The sequence below is a fragment of the Symsagittifera roscoffensis genome, chromosome 3 (genome assembly GCF_963678635.1).
Source record: "Symsagittifera roscoffensis chromosome 3, txSymRosc1.1, whole genome shotgun sequence".
Taxonomy (NCBI): domain Eukaryota; kingdom Metazoa; phylum Xenacoelomorpha; order Acoela; family Convolutidae; genus Symsagittifera; species Symsagittifera roscoffensis.
Window position 1 is genome coordinate 53,477,253 of NC_087064.1, and position 21,160 is coordinate 53,498,412.

Below are 21,160 nucleotides of genomic sequence, written 5' to 3' on the forward strand. Positions count from 1 at the left end.
AAGCTTTCAAAATCCGTCACCGTCATTTAAGATTAATAATGGAAGAAATAATCAAAATAATGATTGATAAACAAAAACCTTGTCAAAAATCTCAGATAATTTGAAATAAATTGGTGAATTTAAACACCACTCCATACAAAAAAATTACAAAACTTAAAGAACAGAAAAAGATGTTTATCGTGCAATTAGCAAAAAAATTGCAGAAAAAAAACATCATTGGAGAACATAAGAAAACACTAGCGTCTACAGAGCGTCAAAACACTAGCACTTACAGAGCGTCAAACAGTTATCTAACACTGGAAATCATTTCTTTAGTTTCCTATGATGATTAAAAAGTCTTGCTTCAGGTAATAACATAGCCAACAGACAGTTGGAAAAGATTCAGCGAAAGGAAGTGAACAAGAAAACAAGCCTAACTGTTTTTAAAAAGTCAACTTTCAAAGATTGACACTTTTTTGATAAAATTAACCCGATCAAGTTAACATCCCCCCATCATATAGACCAAGTTAAGATCTTCCACACCAGCCATTAATTTGCATTAAACTTGCAAAGCGCTGCATGTAAAATGCTCGATTCTGATTGACTGAAAACTTCTAACTTAGAACCAAGTTAACATCCTCCTCCCAAACGGCTTTGGGGGAGGGGGATCTTATCTTGGTCCATAAACCCAATTTGAGAAAATTATTATTATTTTTTACTCCGCTTTCGAGAATAGTCTATCAATCTTTCGTGGCCCCACTTTTACCGTTCGAGAGTGTAGTTAGCTTTCCCTTCAACAAAGGAAATGAACTGAACTTCAAAATAAACCAAAAACAAACCACGAAACATTAAGTTTAAACGAACAAATTGTAAGACTTGTGAATGAAAATCACTTTGTTCTTTTACACTTAATAATGAATTAAAAGCATGTTTATGACTGACTGGAGAATAGGCGGTAAACAGAATTCTTTGATTTTTGCTGCTCTTTCGCAGACGTGCCTGAAATTTTCAACGAGTCACTTTCACTTTCAACTAGCACTGGGTAAATTTCATCGAAGGCAAAAAATTCTTTCATCGTTTTCCCATTTTTTTAGAACCAACCAGTGACTATTTCTTTTTGCTCCGATACTACTTTATGCAGGACCAACAGTAGAGGGACGACATCACTTTCGCCGCATCCGGTCCGACCTTGAGGAGGCGGATGTGATTACCACTGGTTTTTGTTCAAGTTGGAAGAAGGATAAGACTTACGTTCATGAAAGAAAGCGATGAAAAGCAAATTGAGCACAGAGGCTATGGGCATCTTACAGCTTCAACTTATAAAAAATGAAAGAATATCGATTGAAATCTTAGGTTCACGAATCTGAATGCTTTATTTATTTTTATAGAATAATTATTCTCAAAAACAAAACAGTAAATTTTCTGGATCAAGTTAACATCCTGTAACTCTGCATGTAGTTTTCCAATTTTTTTGCAACTAATATTCTTTCTAAAATTTTGTTTCACTGTCCAATTTATCAATTTCACCATGTACTATATACACCCTGGATTGGAATCATGACTAAACAAAAAACGTGTTGAAGTTTAAAGTTTTGTCAAACTGCAATTTTCAAAGTTGATTTTCACTGCAAATTATAGCTTATACAAATCAATTATTCATACTCATACTGCAGTTCCGCAAAAATTGAAGAACTAAACACGTTTTTGTCTAGCCGTGATTGCAATCCAGGGCATATATGGTACAGTGTGAAATGTAATAAAATGGACACTGCAACGAAATCATTTAAAAAATTTGAATTGCAAAAATGGAAAACTATGAGGTACATTAGTCTTCAGGGTAAAACTGAGTTTATACGGAGTCTTAGACCATTTACTGTAAAAATAGACCTTGGAAAAAAGAAGCCGATGATTGTACGAATCCACGAACAATAGAAAACCACAAACTTGCATGCACCAAAATTTAATACGTATCGGTAAACATTGAAGCATATTGAGATTTAAACATGCCATCCTGGGGACATTTTAAACCTGTATCACGTGAAACGCCAACTATATATGTACAAACAAATAGAGTATCCAATCATGATAATTTTTTAACTTGAATATAAACGGTAGCAAGCAGTGTTTTTTGAACTTGAATTGCGACTTTTAAAGCCTGCACCTCTTTGAGTGTGCGCACAAGGTAACAAAGTTTTTTACAGGAAAAATTTCCAGTACCCGACTAAAATTATTGCTATCGGTAATGTAATGAAGCCAATGCGGTTCCTTAAAACTAAACATAGCTAACAGACAGTTGGAAAAGAGCAAATGAACGTAAGGAAACAGAAAAAAAACTGACGAAAATTTAAAAACTTCAACTTTCGAATGTCTAAGTAAAAAATATATGGCCGTACCCCTCTTTGAAATTCAAGATGATATTTATCATTGAACTTTTTTGATAAAAACTAACTCAATTTGAGAAAAAGAGATTAATAGGTAATTTTTGTTTTCGCTATGAAATCTAGAAATTAAATTCCACTTTCAAAACTAGAATTCGTTCACGTTCACGAAGGCAGTTTACCAAACTTTTACCAGATGAAATCAAATTGCACTCAAAGAAGGCATAAATGGACCTAAGTATATGGATTTAAGAATGGACCTTAGTCCATTCATAAATGCACTAATATGTATGAAATCACAACTGTAGTAATTACAGATTTTCAAGTTTTTTTTCCTGAAAAAAAAATCACCAACCATATAAGAGTCTTCACAACGATCATCGACCCTTTATAAATTTATTCAACCTATATGTTTCTAACATCTTAGGTACGTGACTAAAATCCTTCGAAAAACAATAGACAGAAAAGAAAATATGGTTTTAAAACATTTGAACCAAATAACGACAGAACCGAAATGTTTCGGCCAAAGTTATTTTTGCAAAAGAAGTCTCAAAAACTAAAATACTATATTTATCAAAAACAAAACAATTTTCCACGCGTGAAAGCCGGACTGCAACAAAACTAAAGAAGAAACAAAGCAAACCAAGTGATAAAAAAGATCAAAGTGAAAAATGAAAGTACAGGAAAATGCCTAAATTATTTCAATAAATTTTGAAAGAAAAAACGTTTTTTTAAATTGAATTGCGATTTCTTTCGTAATTTTTCCACACAGAGGCGAAGACGATCTTCGCACCACTTGCCAGACAACACAAACATAAACACAGAGGCGAAGCTGAGCTTCGCACCACTTGCGATACAAAACCCGAAAGCCGCTGAGTCTAAAAAAATCGAAAACTTCAAACTAGATCTATTGATATAGCTAGGTTCGAAACAACAGCGAGCCAAGACAATAGAAATAAAACTGGCATCGAAACCAAAGTGATCACACGGTGACAAAGCCGGAAATGCCTTAGCGACACCCTTTACGCCGATTTTTTTTTTTTAATTATCGAGTCCCTCAAACCTCAAACAAACACATAAAATTCACAAACTTTATCCACGCGTCAAATGAAACAACATACGGCCACATTGCTGATGCTATATTGGCCGAAACCTATTAAGCCGAAAAAAAACAAAGCCGAAAAAAAAACAAAAAAAAATCAAGACTACTAAAAAGTTATTAAGCCCTCATTTCCCTCAAAACACTAACACAGCTCGGGAAATGACACAATATGTAGCGAGTAAGCCGATGTAAAATCGGCCAAAACCTATCAAGAGAAAAAAAGAAAAGAAAAAAAAAACAACCTAAAATTTTCGAGACTTATAAAAAGTTATTAAATCCCCCTCGCCCTCAAAGTACAGATACGCACATACAAACTTTTTTGGCCCATCGAAAGGCGCCATATGCAGCCATTAAATCGATATAATATAGGCCGAAACTTATCAAGCCGGAAAAAAAACCAAAAAAATTGTTGTCATGAAAACCCTGAACTCTAATTTGTATTAAGGATTTCAGCATTTTGTACGACCCAGAGGTGAACATAAAAACTATGCGAAACCAATCTCTTGAAACCAAAAAAATTAGGCCACTAAGCCGACATAAAATACGCCCGAGTCTATAAAGCCGAAAAATGACAAAAAAAAACAAAAGTTTTAAAAAATCGAGTTGGAAACAAACATAAAAAGCAACGTATATGCTTAATCAACCATGTATAATAATTGCAACCAGGGTTGGGCAGGTCGCGAGGCCCAATCAAGTATGTTTGCTTTTTGCCCATAATCAGTGACTATCTCTAATCAGTGTCCTGCATAATTCCTTTTGAAGGGTTCCATTGCATCTCGGTCACTACGCGGTACGAACAGCAGACCTACCTTCAGTCAGTGTACAGCTCTAACCATCTGTTCCCTTTTTCGTTATGTCAAATATGAGGCAAGTTTTTTATCAATCGAGAAGCAGCATTAATTGACCACCAGCCTTTTGAACCTTTAAAAACAATCAAAAAATATCAGTGACCCTCACTGCAGGTCTCGAAATCCAGACGTATTGTTGATGATTCTATTGCTCCCAAAAATGGAACGACTACTGCTTAAATTTAAGCTTAAAAAAAGCCATTTTTTGTTCAAGTACAAAAAATGCAATCGTCTTCAATCGAGAAGCTTTTCAAAAGCTTTCAGTTTCGCTCAGTGCGGGGTTCGATCACCAGACCTATCGTTGTAGGTTTTCTCACTGTAATTATCTGAGCATTTAAGGATTGTGAACATGTGAAAGCTATTTTTTATCATACGTCAAAAATAATCCTCTGGTATAGTGAGCGATTGCTTTACTATTTCACTATCAGTTACTGGTATAGCCACAGTTAATGGTGTGAAGACACGAGGAGAGATATAATATGAAAGGATATAAAATCATTCGAACGATGAAGACAAAAAACAATCATCAAACTTAAATTTTCAACGATTCCCTGCTCGGTATATGATAGCTTATTTTGTTCGTTTCTTCATAACACATTTTTCATAAGAATTAGATAGAAATTCCAAACCAATCGAAGGAAAACTTTCAAAACAAAAAATTGACTGTTCTTCTCCGAGAATCGAACCAAATTCGCTGGCGTTATGATCATTTGGTTTACCATTGAACTGTGTTCGCTTGATACAGCGTGAAAATTAAACACAGGAAGCAAAAACAAAAAATTGAAAGCTTTTGTAACAGAGTCAATTAAATGGCCAAAAGACATGTTGAAAAAAGCCTTTAATAGCCTTAAATGCGTCTTATCTGATTCCCAATAAATCAACCTGTCAAATAGGGAACCCCAGTAAAGACCGCTTCTGTTCATCTTTCGTTTTTTGTAATTAATGCATCCATTCTTCTTTCTTTGAACAAAGACATGAAAAAAATGCGATTCTTACTTGGTTTAACAAAAAAAAACCTGAAAGGGAGACAAAATTAGATACGGTTAACTATCTTCGAGGAAAACTTATGAAAAAAAATTTTTGCAGGCTTAAAATTTTGCCACTTCAAAGCAACCTTTTTCTGGAGGCAGACATCTTATATGTTAGCGATGAAAAAAGGGTAAAACCGAATAATACGAGTTTTTTGATTCATTCCTGCTAAAAAAATGCTAGTTTTCATATTTTTTTTCTAAATTACTTGAAAAACGAGAAATTTTTTGAAAATCACTTCATGAATCGAACCTGGTTTTCCCTGGCTGGGAAACTGAAACAAATACACTTGGCTATGTGCGATGAGTTTTTGACCTAAATACAAAAGAAAAATCATTCTATGAAAAAATAAAATTTTTGCAGGCTTATAATTTTGTCACTTCAAAGCAACCTTTTTCTGGAGGCAGACATCTTATATGTTAGTGATGAAAAAAGTGTAAAACCGACTAATACGAGTTTTTTTTCATACATTCCTGCTCCTTGTCAGTGGCATTTGCAAGTTTTTGCTCTCTAAAAGTAATTTAGGCATTTTCACTCAAAGTTACAAGCTTAATTCAAATCGACCCCAGCAAAAAAATTGAGCAAAAAAATTTGATGGTCTCCGAATCTCGATCTGCCGAATTTAGTTTTTGGTCAATATTTTTACTACTGCACTATAATTGCTTGAGATAGCCTGTCAGTTTGATAGCAAATATAGGACGAGAAAAAGGAGCAGCCTTAGTTTTTGTCTCCTCGAAACAGCTCATTAACTGAATGATATCCTTGAAAACGGCAAATAAATATCTTTTTTAGTTTAGGAGATATTAATGATTGACTTCCAATCAATTTGAGTATACGCTTGGTAAAAACATTTTTCCTCATGGATGCAGATTCGAACCTGTCTAATCAGTTCGGGAGTGCACGACAGATAAACTCGACCACCGAGCTTTTTAACTCAGAGAATAATATTTCTTTAACTATTTCAATTCTACTGAATAAGCAAGTTGAGAAAATAAAAAATGAATAATTTTTGTCGTCGATCGCGATTTGAACCTGGTCATCCAGCGTAAGGGACTTAAGTATATACGCTCGGCTATGGTGGAAGTTAAAATACAAACATTAAAAAAGACCAAAAATCAATCCATTTTGCCTTCAATTCCCCGTTTTTCCCGCAAAAAAGTGGCTTATCTCCCATGGAAAAACTTTCCCAGACAACTCCCACTTAGGAGTTTTCCCTAGCTTGGGCACACTGGCAGCATGGAAAAACCGCATCCCAAAACTAGGGTCAGTTTAAAAGCTGCCCTTTTGGCGAAAAAACGCCAACCACCGAGAGGAGTAGGATTGGCAAAGAGGACGAGGAAAAAAAGTAGTTGTGAAGGAGTCCAGAAGTGAGTCCTGTGGACAAAGTTGTTTAAGGAGAAAAAAGTTTAGTACCCGATTGCAATACCCTTCCTATCGCAAGGGTTAAAACATCAGAAATCGAATTTTTTCAAATTGAAAAAATAGAACTGCTAAAATTTATATTTTCATATGTCTCTTGGAAGTTACTTCTTGGCAAAAATGCCAGACATTTGAATATTGAATTAGCAACGGAACAAAACTTATGAAGAAGAAACAAAGCCGACAATCTGTGAACAGACGCAAGTTGAGCAAAAAAAAACAAGATTAAAAAAAATCTTTCAAGTTTTAAGTCCCACCTGAAACTAGAATGAACAACACTTACACTTGCAAATCACAAAGTGAAGATCTTGCACTTAAGAAGTGAACACTTGCACTTAAGAAGTGAAGATCCTCTAGACGAGGAGATCCTTTAGAAGTGATCATGTGGACAAAGCTGTTTACGGGAAAAGTCTAGAACCCAAGTACAATACCCTTGCATATCGCAAGGGTAAAAAGCTTGAACATCACTCAACCTCGTAAGACATGCCTTCGAGGTACCTGCTTTAGCATTAAAATTGAACACGCCCGAGGAACTGCAAGAACAGACAGATGCAGTAAAAGTAACAGCATAATCTGACCCGAGTTAATTTTGCAAAGACAAATATTTTGGGATTTTTTTGGAGAATACTTCATCCCTCTTGAAGTTGGACGTGAAGCAAAATTCAGTTTCATGGCGTTCACTTTTTAATTCTAATTGTTGATTTGAAGCGGTTCAAATGAGAGTATTAATTTAAATCAACCAAATATGGCTCTTATAGTAAATCCTACAATTTCAAGCCACTAAAACAAATTTATTGAAATTCAATTGTACAATCTTCGGCGAACAACTTTTAATTTAATTCGACTCGATTAGACATTCCTAATAACTTTTGAAAGCAGGATTTTTTTATGTTCAACGAATTGTTTTTTTTTTGTTCGGCTGGGAATTCTAAAACAGCCAAAAGCTGACGTTTTTTTGAGTTGCGTAGAAGAAAAACTACATTATATGGCTATTTACTTTTCTAAGATATTCTAGGTTTGATACTTCTTGATAAAGCTATCCCAATTTGAAAAAAAAACTTCATTAACAGGTGATTAATCTGCAGGGAAATCTGGAAGATTCACTTTTTTGCGCCATTCAGCGTGCAGAACCAAATTTCATTTCATTAAGTTCACCTAGTAGTTGGACTGGCACTTCATAGAAAATGTAAGAAGAATTCAATTCAACCTAGACACTCAAGCAAGACAAAAACATAATTTATAAATCTCAAATCAAACCAAATAAATTACAGCAAGTCGGGTTTAAAGTTTCTCATCCGTTAATATTCCATTTCGAGTTTACGCAATGTCTAACTGTTGTTGCTTGTTTACTTTTTCCGCGTAATTTCTTAAAAGCTGGTCAATTTGTCTAATTTGCGCACTCACAAAAGACGACGACTGTAGTTCTTGATTTTCTTTCTCGGGAGAATTTTTCGAAGAAAACAGTTCGTTCAATGCAGCGTCGACATTTAGAATTCTATCTATCAGAGCTGGAGGAAGAGCTTGCAACGTATCCATCTGAAATGACTTTATCTGCAGAACTTTCTCGTCGCTGAAATCTCCCATGCCTGATTTCGGATTTTCTAGCACGGCGGGAGAATTATTTTGGGAAAGTTTTCCTGATTTTGTTTTCATAGAAGATCCCATTCTGCCACTAATATTAACTGGACTTTTATTCGAACTAGACAACATTTGTCTCAGATGTCTAAAATTCACGCTATTGCTCTTCACGAACATTTCAGGGTCAAACCTAGTGAAGTAGTAATCCAGATGACGGTACAACACAAATGAGGCTGCTTCCATTACGTAATACAATGCTTGAATTTGCTCATCTTTTTTAAACAGTAATGCCACAAGGGAGTTTTTAATTTTGTTGATATTTTGCTCCTGAGAAAGCAACTTGTAAGCGACTGGCAGTATTTGGTCTTTCAACTGCTGACCATCCTTGTCCGAGAACTTAGCCACTTCTTCGTCGGTATAACGATCCTTAACTAGCAAAGCTTTAAAATCATTTCTTTCTTCCAAAAGAACCAAAAACTCTTCAATAATCTGTGAACATAATTTAAGCAAGACTCCCATATTGCTGTAATCATTAACTCCTTTGTTTGTTTCGACTGTTTTCGCGTTCGGCGCTACGATACTAGGGAAGAACAAAATCTGGCTCAAGCCTTCCGAACTAGTTGAACCGTTCATTACACTTACAGTATGACCATTAACATAGGTAATCAAACTTGCTATGATAGAAATCAACGAACTTCTCATCTGTTCTTTTTCGAACAAATTGTTAACGCTTCCGAGAGCATTTTCCCATTTGTCCAAATTACCAAATAAGGAAAGAGCTTTAAGCAACTGTTGGTGAAGTTTCCGCATCGCTTGCTGCACATGAACAACAGAATGCGATTGCTCGTCGTCCAATAGAATAGATCCTTTCATTGCCGCCGCGCTTATCACTCCACAAGCAACTCTGATTTCTTTTAAATCGCCTTTCTTCAGACTTTTGAAATCTTTGCATGCCAAAATGTCCAGAAAAATCTCAAAATGGGCCACTATGAACTGTAAAACCAAACTAGCTGCGTCTTGATGACTTGGCGGTAAGGTGGTCAAAATATTATGGCACGATTCTAAGAGAGGTATTAACACTTGTCTATGGGCAGCTAACTGAACATCCAACAAGCTCTTCGACTTTTGATTCGTGTTACCGGTTTGGTTTCCATTGGCAACGGGTCGCGCGTCGATGAAGGTAAGCTTACCTAAAGTTTCGATGAAGTTACTATGGACTAAAGCGGAAGCTCCTTTTCCATTTTGCGCTAACTTAGAAATCAGGCAAAATTTTGCGTTGTTCATTAGATAAATTGCATCGAACGGATCCGCTTTTTGAAGACTTTCAATCATCGCAATATTATCTGTTGAGATTTCCATGACCATTTTTTGAATGAATCCCTCTCGAATCATTAAATCCGAAATTTCCGATCGTTCGTCAACTTCAACTAACTCACAAAACACCGAAAGTGCAATCGTTTTTTGTACTACATGTCCTAGAGAGCTGTCTGAAAACAAACGTCTCGAAAACTTTTCTCCGAAAGTTTTCACGACGTTCCAATTCTGCAATCTAGCCATCTCCAATTCTTGTGTTCCGTCAATTTCCATATTTTCGGAAACAAAGAGTCGCAAGAACGACAAAATTGCTGATAATGTGTTAACACACAGCGACTCTTTCCTATTTGAATCACCATAGATATAAAACCTGACCAAATTTCTCAGCAAATCGCTAGCAGTTGATTGTAACTCAAGAGCTATTTGTGTCGAGTCTATGTTATTCAATCCTTCGCCTCCGTGTCTGAAGAAATCCAAAATCTTCAAGGCCAATCTAGTTATCAAAACGGCAAATTCTGAACTTATTCCTTCAACATTTAATGAGGCACAAAGGAAGTCTAAAATTTGCATGACTAGGTATTTTTCAGACATCAATTCATGCGGGGCAAACATGAGGCAAATTGAGAATAACTCACACCAAGATGTTAAATAGGCCATTTTTGCTAGACTGTCATCTTTGCGTGCGTTCTCTTGACTGGCAAAAGCCAAGACATACTCGATGTCATTTATGAGCAGATCCTTCTGACCTTGTGAAATCTGCAGACTCGACACGTGATCAAAAAGATACTTGTGAAGTTTCCTGACGTCAAAATAGGTCACACCTTTCAAATCTTTCCTCTCATGTTCGCACATTATAAAAGCTGATTCTAATATCTCCCAATCAATTTGCAATTCAGCCTGCTGCCCGGATCGAAAATCAAACTCGTCCATTATTGATTTCAAAATCCAGGGTTTCTTGGATTGGCCTGTTGGCTCCATTCCAGATGAAGTTACATCGTGCATCAAAGAAGACACGCCGATAGAAAAGTTCAAAACTGAACTAGACTTAGATGCCTCGTGGAACATTTTCGAATGACTTGGCTTGTCGAATATTGCCGAGAGCATTTTGGAAACTGTACTCTGTTGCTTCAGAGCACAACAGTTTTTGAGATCGATAGCGAAGCTTTTGATCAACCATGAGTTCGCGTTTGTCAAATACGAAATCACTTGTGGGTCACTTTGATTGGCGGATAAAGTAGCAAGTTCTACAATGTGTCGGCAAAGAAACCAATCAATATTTTGTAACAGTCTCAAAGTGTGCGAGGAAGAATCGGGCAAAACGCTCATTTTGTAGAGAATCTTGTAGCAAATACAAACAATTTTAGCATCTTCGTTGCTCATCTTCTGACCCGGTTCTGCGATGAAATTATCCAAAATATACGTTATCGCATGTAATGCATTAATTGATGCAACTAGAACTTGGTTTTGTTTCCTGCCATCTTCTAATCCCAGAAGATAGTGGCCAATAGTTGCCTTTGGAAAATCGAGCAAGGAGCAAATATACTCCAAAACATGCATCGCTGAGTCAGGATCGGAACTGTAATCTTCGATGATCGAAACAATGCATTGATTCAACATTGAGGCAGTAACTGGTTCTGAAAGCAAATACTTGAAAGATCTAGTTTGGTTCAGACTAACTTGCGCATGTAGCATTAAAACTTCAGTTGCCGCAAGTCTCACCTTCAAATGCTCCGAAAATGATGCTCCAGTGGTATGAATAACTAGTTTGAGGATGTTATGTAAGTGGTCATGGATCCCAGCTTTCGAATTCAAACATTGTAGTAGAGAATCCATCGACATGAAGACGTCTTTTTTGTACCCTTCACTACATAATCGAAGAAATCCGTCCTGAATTTGCAATGCACGTGAAATGACTGACAAAGACTTTTCGCAACTTTCGAGCATCGTTTTAATATCGCTCTCCTCGCCGCTCTGAAGTGTCTCTAACTTCTGCGTAGTTTTTTCAATGATGAAAAATAGCTTTTTAGTCAAAACTGAATCTTTGAACAACTGGCTCACTAATTGAACAGGAAACGTCTGAGGATCGTGCCCCAAATTTTCATTCGAAATCTCTTCAGCGGGGTCAAAATTATCGACAACAGTTTTCACGACGTCAAGAACAACTGAGGGTACTTCATAAACATGTTTCGCATCCTCGTAGAACCGCGTGTTGAAATGGTTCAACAATTTATCAATCAAATACGACAGCAAAATTTGCAGATTATACTTTCTTGGACTATACTTCAGGATTTTATTGATGAATGAGACGAAACTGATTGATAAATTATAGCATCCTTGCTTGGTTTCAAATTCTTCCAACTCTTGTATGATTCCTGAGTTAGATACCTGACATAAATTGGACGAAAGTTCAATGAGTTGATACTTCTCTATACATGCCCACATGTTAGGCGCATACTTGGGTGCACTGGCAATAGCCGACAGAAGCTCCATGCACTTCGCTTTCAGAGATATCGGGACCTTACACGTTATGAGTCCAAACAAAGTATAAACAACTTTCAGCTCTGAATTCTCGACCAAAACTTGAATCGCACGTTCGCTTTTCTCGCAGACTTTTATGAGCAAACCTAGCATACTTTCAATTCCTTTGATTTCTATAGGACTTATACTTTGGTTTGTAAGTTTCTGGGGGTTTGGCATAGAGTAATAGGTTGTGTTTTGCAAAGCATTCGTTGGCACGTTTTTCACTGCCGCTCTCTCTTCGCGCATACTTGAATAAACTGCATGAACGGTTTGGAAAAAGTGATGAAAAGAAATGGTTGCATGCGAAGCGCTTTGTCGAGCTGCAAACATAAATTCAACACACGACCAGGCTGCGTTTTCAGAGGCACTCAAAGACGAAATCATATCAATCACTGGCGCGTAGAGAAAAGGAGCCACATAATCACAAGCTGATAGACAGAATTTATTCAACGACAGATACCTTTGCGTGTTTGAAACTGCCTTTGACGGACTGTTAACATAATTTTCGTCCACTTTCCAAAAATCGTCGCACAGTTTTTGATCTTGTTGGCCGTTATAAAACAAAGTCATCAGTTTCAAAAGATTTTCATAATCATTGACTAAATCAGCGGGAGGTGTTATACCTTCGTTTAAATAAGCTGCAATCGTTCTAGCTACTTCGTCGCCATGGTTTCTCAAGTCTCTTATTTTCAAGGGGAAATACACGATGAAATCGGTTATCATCAGATGAAATCTGTGGACTCGAAACTCATCGGCAAAGAACTCTTTTGCAGAAACTATCAGCTCCAGGTAATTGAACACTTCAGAAGCTATAGCTTGGTTGATTAACCATTCGTCTTCGTCACGACAATCTGCGCACGAATTTGGCAGCTCGTTTTCCATACCTAGCTTCCGCAACGACACAGCCCATTTTAGGTACAGAGTCGAGAAAATTAACCTAGTGGACTTGTTGACAATTGTCTGGTTTTCCACAAATGGAGGATTTGCCACCAACTGATTATGCATGGCTTGGATGAAAGTTTCCTCATTAATATAATCAAAAGCGTGAAATAGAGAAAATATCAGATTAAGGTGCGGAATATTGATTCTTGTATCTGGAATTTCGAATAACTTTTCATCCGTAGTGTTTTTCAGGAACTCCAAAACTTTTAAAGAGTCGTTTACAGACATTTTTTTCTGACAGAACAAATTACTGATAATTTCAGATAAACCTACAGAAATATCAGATAGCATTTCACATAACATTCTTCGATGTTTCAGATCTCCGAGCGCCTTTTGTTGTCGAAGTTTCTCAAAAATTTCATTTTTATCGAAAGTTTTCATTGTTTGTAGAACCTTAGCTACTAAATCTTCGTTAACCAAATCTGTGACGTAACTATCTAGGAAAGAGCTAACGTCATCAGTGACGTCAGCAGACCAGGTGAGTCCGGAAATGGCTTTCGTAATTAATTTTAGCGAGTGGACAACACTAAGTTTCGAGTCGAAATACAACATAACTGCAATCAATCCTCGGCTCCAGGAAGGGTATCTGGGCTTCTGCGCTTCAGCCATTTGTAGCAACTCAGCTGCTCGTAGCTCATTCAAGTTGAACAAATCACTTAAAATGACAGATTCTTCGATGAAATCGGAATCTAACACTTGAGGTTTCGTCTCACTTTCAAAGTAAATTCCATCCTTAGAGGCGCTTGCTAACACAGACCTATGTTTAGCATTTTTCGCTTCAGGGTTCTCCATCAAACTAAGGAGAAACTGTTTCTGTTTCCTGATATCCCGCTTCAAAGTGGGTAGCTCTTTGTAGTTCTGGTTGATAAGAACCGACTTCAGCAGAGCGGAAAGAGTTTTAGCTTGTTCGCAGAAGTTACACCCTTTGTGCAGTTTGACAGCTGCTGTTGCGCCACCATTGCCAGTCGTCAGATTCAAGGTCATGTTCGAGTCTTAAAAGAAACCGATACAAAAATAAAAACTCAGGGAACGAAGTTATATAAGATCAATCGAATGCTCCTTTCTGAAAGTTTACTAGCGCCTGAGCCGCCCCTACCAATCGAAGTGGCCCCTAATGAATGCTCTTTTGAATTCATTCAGCGCATGAACTGTATATCCAAAGACTAACGCTTTGCACCACTTGCTATTCAAAAATGATGAATATGATTGAAATCAAGTGAAAAAAAAAAAAAAAACTTCAAAAAATCGTTTTTGTCAAAACAAAATGGCAAAAAGCTAAAAATATCCGGATCAAAATTACCTGCACCCATAAAAACTGAAAAAGAGCTCTCCGAATGCTAGACCTTTCAAAAAATTCTTTCTGCGGGAACTACGTCAGCAAAAATAAGCAGACAACATCTAAAATAGCCGAAAATTTCAATTTGAAAAGAAACAGGTCCCAACTGGAATCGAACTCCTGGACTCTGTCATCATCTCAAACTTCGTTGTTATTGCAACTAGGAAGAAAGCTGAAACTTCAAAAAAAATTGGGCAACGTGAATCACGCCGACAAAAATCGGCAGAAGGACGATAGCCGAAAAAGCACAAAAATTCAAGTTTGCAAAATACATGTCCCGGTACGATTCGAACCACAGGCTTTTGCCGTCTGAAGCAGTTACCTCCACTCCACATGCGCTGGATGTTAGACTGAGTTTGAAGTTATAATCAGAAACCATGCATTCGAAAGAAAACTGAAAATAAATTTTTAAAAAATCAAACAAAAAATCGCTTAAAAGTTTTTTTATTTTCAAACTGAAAGCTTTAGCGCGTATTAAAAATCATGTTAAAAAACGCATATCAAAAAGCCTTTCATGCTGTTATTTCTTCGAATTGAATATTATAATCAATTGAAAAGAAATTTCTAAAAAACAACCGGCAAATAAGCCGATAAAAATTGAGCTGAAATCAATTAAGTTATGAAAAATTTTTACATGTGAAATTTTTTTTACCTGTAGATCCTTTTATGCATTAGCTCTAGACACGATAATTCGAGAGATTAAACGTGCAACGTGGTGAAAATGGAGATCATCCTATGGGAAAAACTAGTACCCGATTTCAATACCCTTGCTCATCGCAAGTGTAATAAAATGCTATGAAAATCTAACCCTCAAACAGGCTGGGCGAATTAGATAGCGTTTTCTAATTTATAATCTGAACATTTTAAATTGGATTGAAGTTTTAGGTTCCCCAATTTTTTAAATTTCAGTGAGAAAAGCATTCATCTTCCTGATTCGTTTTGTTACACTAAGTCAATTACTGGACCTGCCCAAATTTATTAACAATTATCTGGCTATAAATCTGAAACACTAATATTTTTGAAATTTTTCAAAAATTTAATATACACATTTTTCTATAACAACTGGATGATATGCTTTGATCCCAAATTTCTAAAAGCTTAACTTGCTTGACACTATACACAAGGTCTAATTTGATATATCACTAAACCCTTTCCGGTGATTTTTCGTGGAACCTGATTTTGCGTGGACAACAAAGAAACTAAAACACTCCCGAAGACAAAGTTACCCCCATTTTCAATTCGAAACAAGTACAGAATCTTTTAATGTTAAGCCATAATAGCAATACATGTCATATATAGTTCAAGTAATATTGGTTGAAAAATATACGCCGATACATTATACTTTCCAAGTTCTGCATTGTAAAAAAGGGAAACACTGAGGTTAATCCATTCAATCTTTCAATCTTCAAAAGATGAATGATCAAAACACTATAATAAACAAAGAAATATATTATAACTTTATCCTGTCAACATTGGAGGGATTTTTAAGCATGTGTCATTGGACACGCCAATTACATGATATAAAGGTTCATTTCTCTTTTTCTTCTTTATTAAAATTGAATAAGCTCTACGAGAGCAACCCCCCCCCTCAAGTGACAAACCGTTGAGTGTCCTCCCCAAGCATGTATTAACTCTGGAAAATCGTTCCGCATAAAATATTATGCAACTCTTACATACGCGCAAATAAAATCGTTTTTTCAAACGTTTTTAATGCGGGATTGCATTTGTCAGATGTTAATCACCTAGATTAAGGTTTTAACTCAATTTTCTTTTGTAATGCGATTAATTTTGAATGAACCTAGGCTATACTCAAAGTTAGCTTATGAAAAATCCATACTTGCTTTCCCGCATTAAAAACATATTTGCTTTCCCGTATTAAAAACCATAGTTGCTTTTATTGAGAAAAACATTCATCTTCCTGATTCGTTTTGTTTGACTAAGTCAATTGCTGGACCTGTCCAAATATATTAACAAAGATCTGGCTATAAATCTGAAAAACCAACATTTTCGTGCAATTATTTACGAAAAAAAGTCAAGTGCCCGGTTGCAATACACTTGCTATCGTATGTGTAAAACAACTAATTCAAATTGAGAAAACTGGATCAACAGGTAAGGTTTTTATTCCGCTGGAAAACCTTGAAACTAACATCCAATTTCGAAACTAGAAGTAGATCCACTTTTTCGTGAACTTCATTCACACTTTCGCTGTTCGATAGTGGAGTTTACCTTTCTTTTAATAAATAGAATGAAGTGAAAAGCAACAATTAATCAAAATTTGAGCATGATTAAATGTTAAGACTTTTCCTGAAAAGAAATCATCACGAAGTATATAAAAATCTCAGCTACGTTCATCGAATCTTAAACGTATTTCTTAAAAGTATCGGTGTTTTTGTCTTCTTTTTTTTTCTTTTGCTCTTTAAAAGCCAAGTTAGCCTTTTATTTAGCGACTCAGTTGAAGAGGAATTGGAAACTCAAAAAGTCGAAACACAATACAGAAAGAGCGTGATTTTTTCCTGATAAATTTTTGACCAAATAAATGGAAATTCGCTTTACTAATTAACACATGAATGTGCATACCAAGGAGACTGGTCTGATCTAGACTGTGAATTTCATAACGAGCAAAACAAACAAAACGAAAGCATTTTGGCGGGTAATAGAACAAATTAGGCAGTGAACGAATAACTTTTTAAACGATTAACTTACTTGCCCTCATATCGAACGCTAAAAAGACTGTGATTCAATAACCGACTAACATCTTTCTTCCAATTGGTGCCTTGCTTCTGCTTTACTGCCTCTCGTAATTGCCTATTAATTTCACTATCTGAATCAGACCCGTTTGCTTGCCATTCACCCATTTGAAACACGCAGGATGCTTTAATCAATGCAATTAAATAGCATTCGATATTTGACAATTTTCAAACGAAGCAGCCACTTCGTAGTTTAATAAAGAGGCGAAGCTGCACTTCGCAAATGCAAGTTAAGAAACGACAAGAGCAGCTCTAAAATTTTCGAACACCCAACCTCGAGATTCAGAGTAACACATCCTCGCATCTGCGCCATGGTCGCTTGACAATCGTCAAACAATAGCCATCGATAAACCAGATACACAGATGCTAGTTAATTGCCTATTCAAATGAACAATTTTTTTTGCGACTAGGTTGGATTCGTAATATAACAAGGACTCGTTATATAACACTACACTCGCTAGCTCGCACTACAAAAATGTAAAACCCGTTTATAAACTTATACAACATTCAAAACATTCTGGGATATGAAAACATAGTTTATTCGGGAAAACTCAATCACTTAATTTCTAAAACTATTTAGAGATAATATTTCTTTTTTATCTTTTCAAGTCTATGCTCAAATGCAAACACAAAGGACACTGGTTGTAAAGACAACATCAAACATAAGACAAACAAAATAACAAATTCTTACAGCAGGTATTTGGTAATAGGCTATACCTAAATTTTCGAAGTTGCACGAACAGATGAATTGCTACCAGTTGGGCCATGAAGAAAATGAAATTCAAGATATCGCTAATTATGCCAACTATTGTCCAGTGACTGACTACTGCACTAGCAAGCTAAAACTATCTATAAAGACAACCCCTCGACCTGTTTGACAATTTCATTGCCTTTGACGGGGGTTATAACAGGCTTGTGAGACAACCTTGTTGGGTTATTTTTTCTCGAGATATACTTCTTGATTTGCAGCTGCACACCAAGAGGCAGTCCCATCTTAATCAAGAGTTCCTCGACTTCTTCTGAGTCCAAACTGAATAAAATGCTATCATGAATCATTGAGTGTTTGAATCCAGGAAGAAACTCTTCTAACTTCAGAAAATTCAACATTTTGGTAACTTCGTCGAAAGCTTGGCTGTCTAGTCTTTTAAAAGTCGACAGATAAAGTTGATGAGGAGTCACTTCGATATTTTTAGCTTTTCCGCTTTTCTTTTTCACTGAAAGCATAAACGCTATGACTTCATTCAAATGATTAGGCGAGACTAAATCACTCAGCAAAGCAATGAATAGTCTTTTCCTTTCTGTCGGCAAAGTTGTCATAATTTTTTTCAAAGCCACGACGTTGTCTTTGTACAATGCTTCAATATATGGCTGAGCTTTGTCCTTATCAACTGACCGAATCGCAAATGTGAACAATTTTTCCACATCCGGAGAAATTTTTGAATTTGATTGCTTGGTCATCTTGGCCAGAATTCTTGCAGAGCTTTCACAAGACGATAGATGATTCAAAACGGCTGTTAAATTTTCAGAATTTTCACTGATGAGATCGTAATTATCTAATATGAAATTCAGGATATCGTACAAGATCTGAGACCTGGATTTCCGCTTTTCAAGAGGTAGAGATTCGTTCAATGCAAAAAGTCTCTCAATAAAGACAGCATTGATTTGTTCTGGGATTAAAAAATCCAAAGTTCTCTCACATGGATGTACCTTGTCCGGTGTCGATAGGATTACGCTTTCTGTAATGATATCACTAGCGGATTCAATCGGAATAAAGTCACCTTCTTGAACACTGCCAACAACATCCAAGTTCATTCCTATGCTCATTTCGCCTGAAAAAGAGCAATGATTGTTGCTTCACGAAATAAATGACACGCAACTTCATTATTTTTGACTGTAATTATTGCTCCGATCCACCAGAAACTATGTCCAAGGAATTGGCCTTTTAGTCCCATTCCGCTTTTAAAAGTGAATTTAAACACAGAGGCGGAGCTGATCTTCGCATCACTTACGATACAAAATTCCATACAATGAGATAAATTTTTGCAATTATTTGTGAAAGAAATAAATCATTTTTTAAATCTTAAAGTTGCGCGATCAGATAAAATCCTAATATATATACATTAAAACATAGCCAAAAGACAGTTGGAAAAGAGTGAATGAACGCTTAAAAAAACAAAAACAATTGCCTTGTTTTTTTGAAACATCAGCTTCCGATTTTCAAAGAAAATATGAGGCCTAAAAGCTCTATGTGTTTCAAGAGCAATTTATAATTGCCATTTTTCGATGAAAAATTAACCCAATTTGAGAAAACTGGATCATTAGAAACACTTTTTACTCCCCTGGGAAATCTAAACATTATATTCCACTTTCGAAACTAGAATTCGATCACGTTTTTTTGCGACATTTCAGCTTTCATTATTGGAGAGTGCATTTTGCCTACTTTCTAGCAAATAAATTTGAATTCAAATCAAAAATTGGACATATGACTAAGGCCACTCACATGCGCAAGTACGAATGCACTTCTTTTGTTATTAGAGCATTTTAAGACTTTTCCTGAGAAAAAAACGAACAAAAAAGGCATTATTCTGACCAAGAGGAAAAATTTTACAGAAAAATAACTTAGTTAAAAAAATAATAAATTATCAATTGTCAAGTCAAAAGCAAAAACTATTCAATTGTCAATTCGAAAGCAAATTGACAAGTCATAAAAAACCGTGCGCGTCAACTATGCCGACAACAAATAAGCTGACAACCGATAAACCGAAAACTAAGCGTTAAATTTTTGTCTTGCAAAAGACCAGTTCGTATCCGGATTCGAACTCTAAACCATTATCTTGCCTACATGTACATGACTCCTACGACAAAGCTGCAGAACCAGAAACTTCACCAGAAAAAAAAACAGACCATATAACAGTGTTATCAGATACATTCGAGCTACCGATGTCGTTGAGTAGACGGCAGTGATCAACAGTATCGAAGGCTGCAGTCAAGTCTAGGGCGACCATTGGTGTCTTTGATATCGTTTTGCTTTGTTCAGACCAGCTTTGATGTAGAATGATATTCAGTTAAGGGCAGTACTAGTTGATCTTTTTCAAAGGCCGTGCTGATGTTCACGAAAATCTGTTCAAATTAAAATCAGGTAGGGTAAGCAGTTTTCTGGTATGATTACATTACTCAGTGAGATTCTTTTTTAGCTTACTCAAAAATTAGATTGCTTTGCCATTGTAATGTAGATGAATTCGTGCTTGATGGCTTGTTTTCCAACGAAATGTAGATATATTGGTGCTATGTTGTCTGATCCGAGCGCTTTGCTTTTCTTACAAGTTTAATTCATCTTCCAGCATTTTCATGGAAACGTTAACTTTTAAATTTTAGTTCCTTTATCTTGAGTATAACTGCTCTTCTTTATTTTTGTTTGGGCGCGGATTGAAGTGTTGATTGAAACTGTTTAAAAAAATTCGGATGTTGTGAATTGGTTCAACATCAAAAAGTATGGGCGTGTTTCTTTATGTTTTGGCATTGGTGTTCGATAGTCCTCTGACTGTAGACCAGATTTTACTTGTTGCCCCTCGATGGTCAACATTTTTGAGAAACTCAATCCATTTAGACTTTTTGATATTTTCGACTTGTTTATAAATTTTCCGGTTAAGTTCACTTACTTTGGGAGCTCCAGGGTGCTGTTGTTGGAGTTTTTCCTTTTCTTATGAAAGTTTGAGAGTTTCGGTTGGAAAGTTGGGCTTTACTTCTTAAATGCATCCTTGAGGTATTTGTCTAGATGCCGCGTGGCAGACAATTTTCCGGAAAACTTTCCAGCCTTCGATGGCTGATTTGGGCAGTGGTAGTTTTGGAAAGGCTTTTTCGCTCTCATTTTGAATATGTTTCCTTTCCAGTTTGCTTTCTTAAAATTAATGTTTTTGTATGTTTATCAGTTTGAATTTCACAGTTGATTTCCGAGGTGATGGCAGAAT

General features: G+C 36.1%; 2 protein-coding genes across 2 annotated transcripts in view; one reads left to right on the forward strand and one right to left on the reverse strand.

Moving 5' to 3' along the window:
* The window catches only part of LOC134842939 (flap endonuclease 1-like), a 323,491-nt gene that overhangs the window by 89,438 nt on the left and 212,893 nt on the right, over positions 1-21,160 (forward strand). The window lies entirely within an intron of this gene.
* LOC134841290 (nuclear pore complex protein Nup205-like) lies at positions 7,934-14,097 on the reverse strand. Its single transcript, XM_063857178.1, has one exon. The coding sequence runs from the start codon at positions 14,091-14,093 to the stop codon at positions 8,073-8,075; it is 6,021 nt and encodes a 2,006-aa protein (XP_063713248.1). The 5' UTR covers positions 14,094-14,097; the 3' UTR covers positions 7,934-8,072.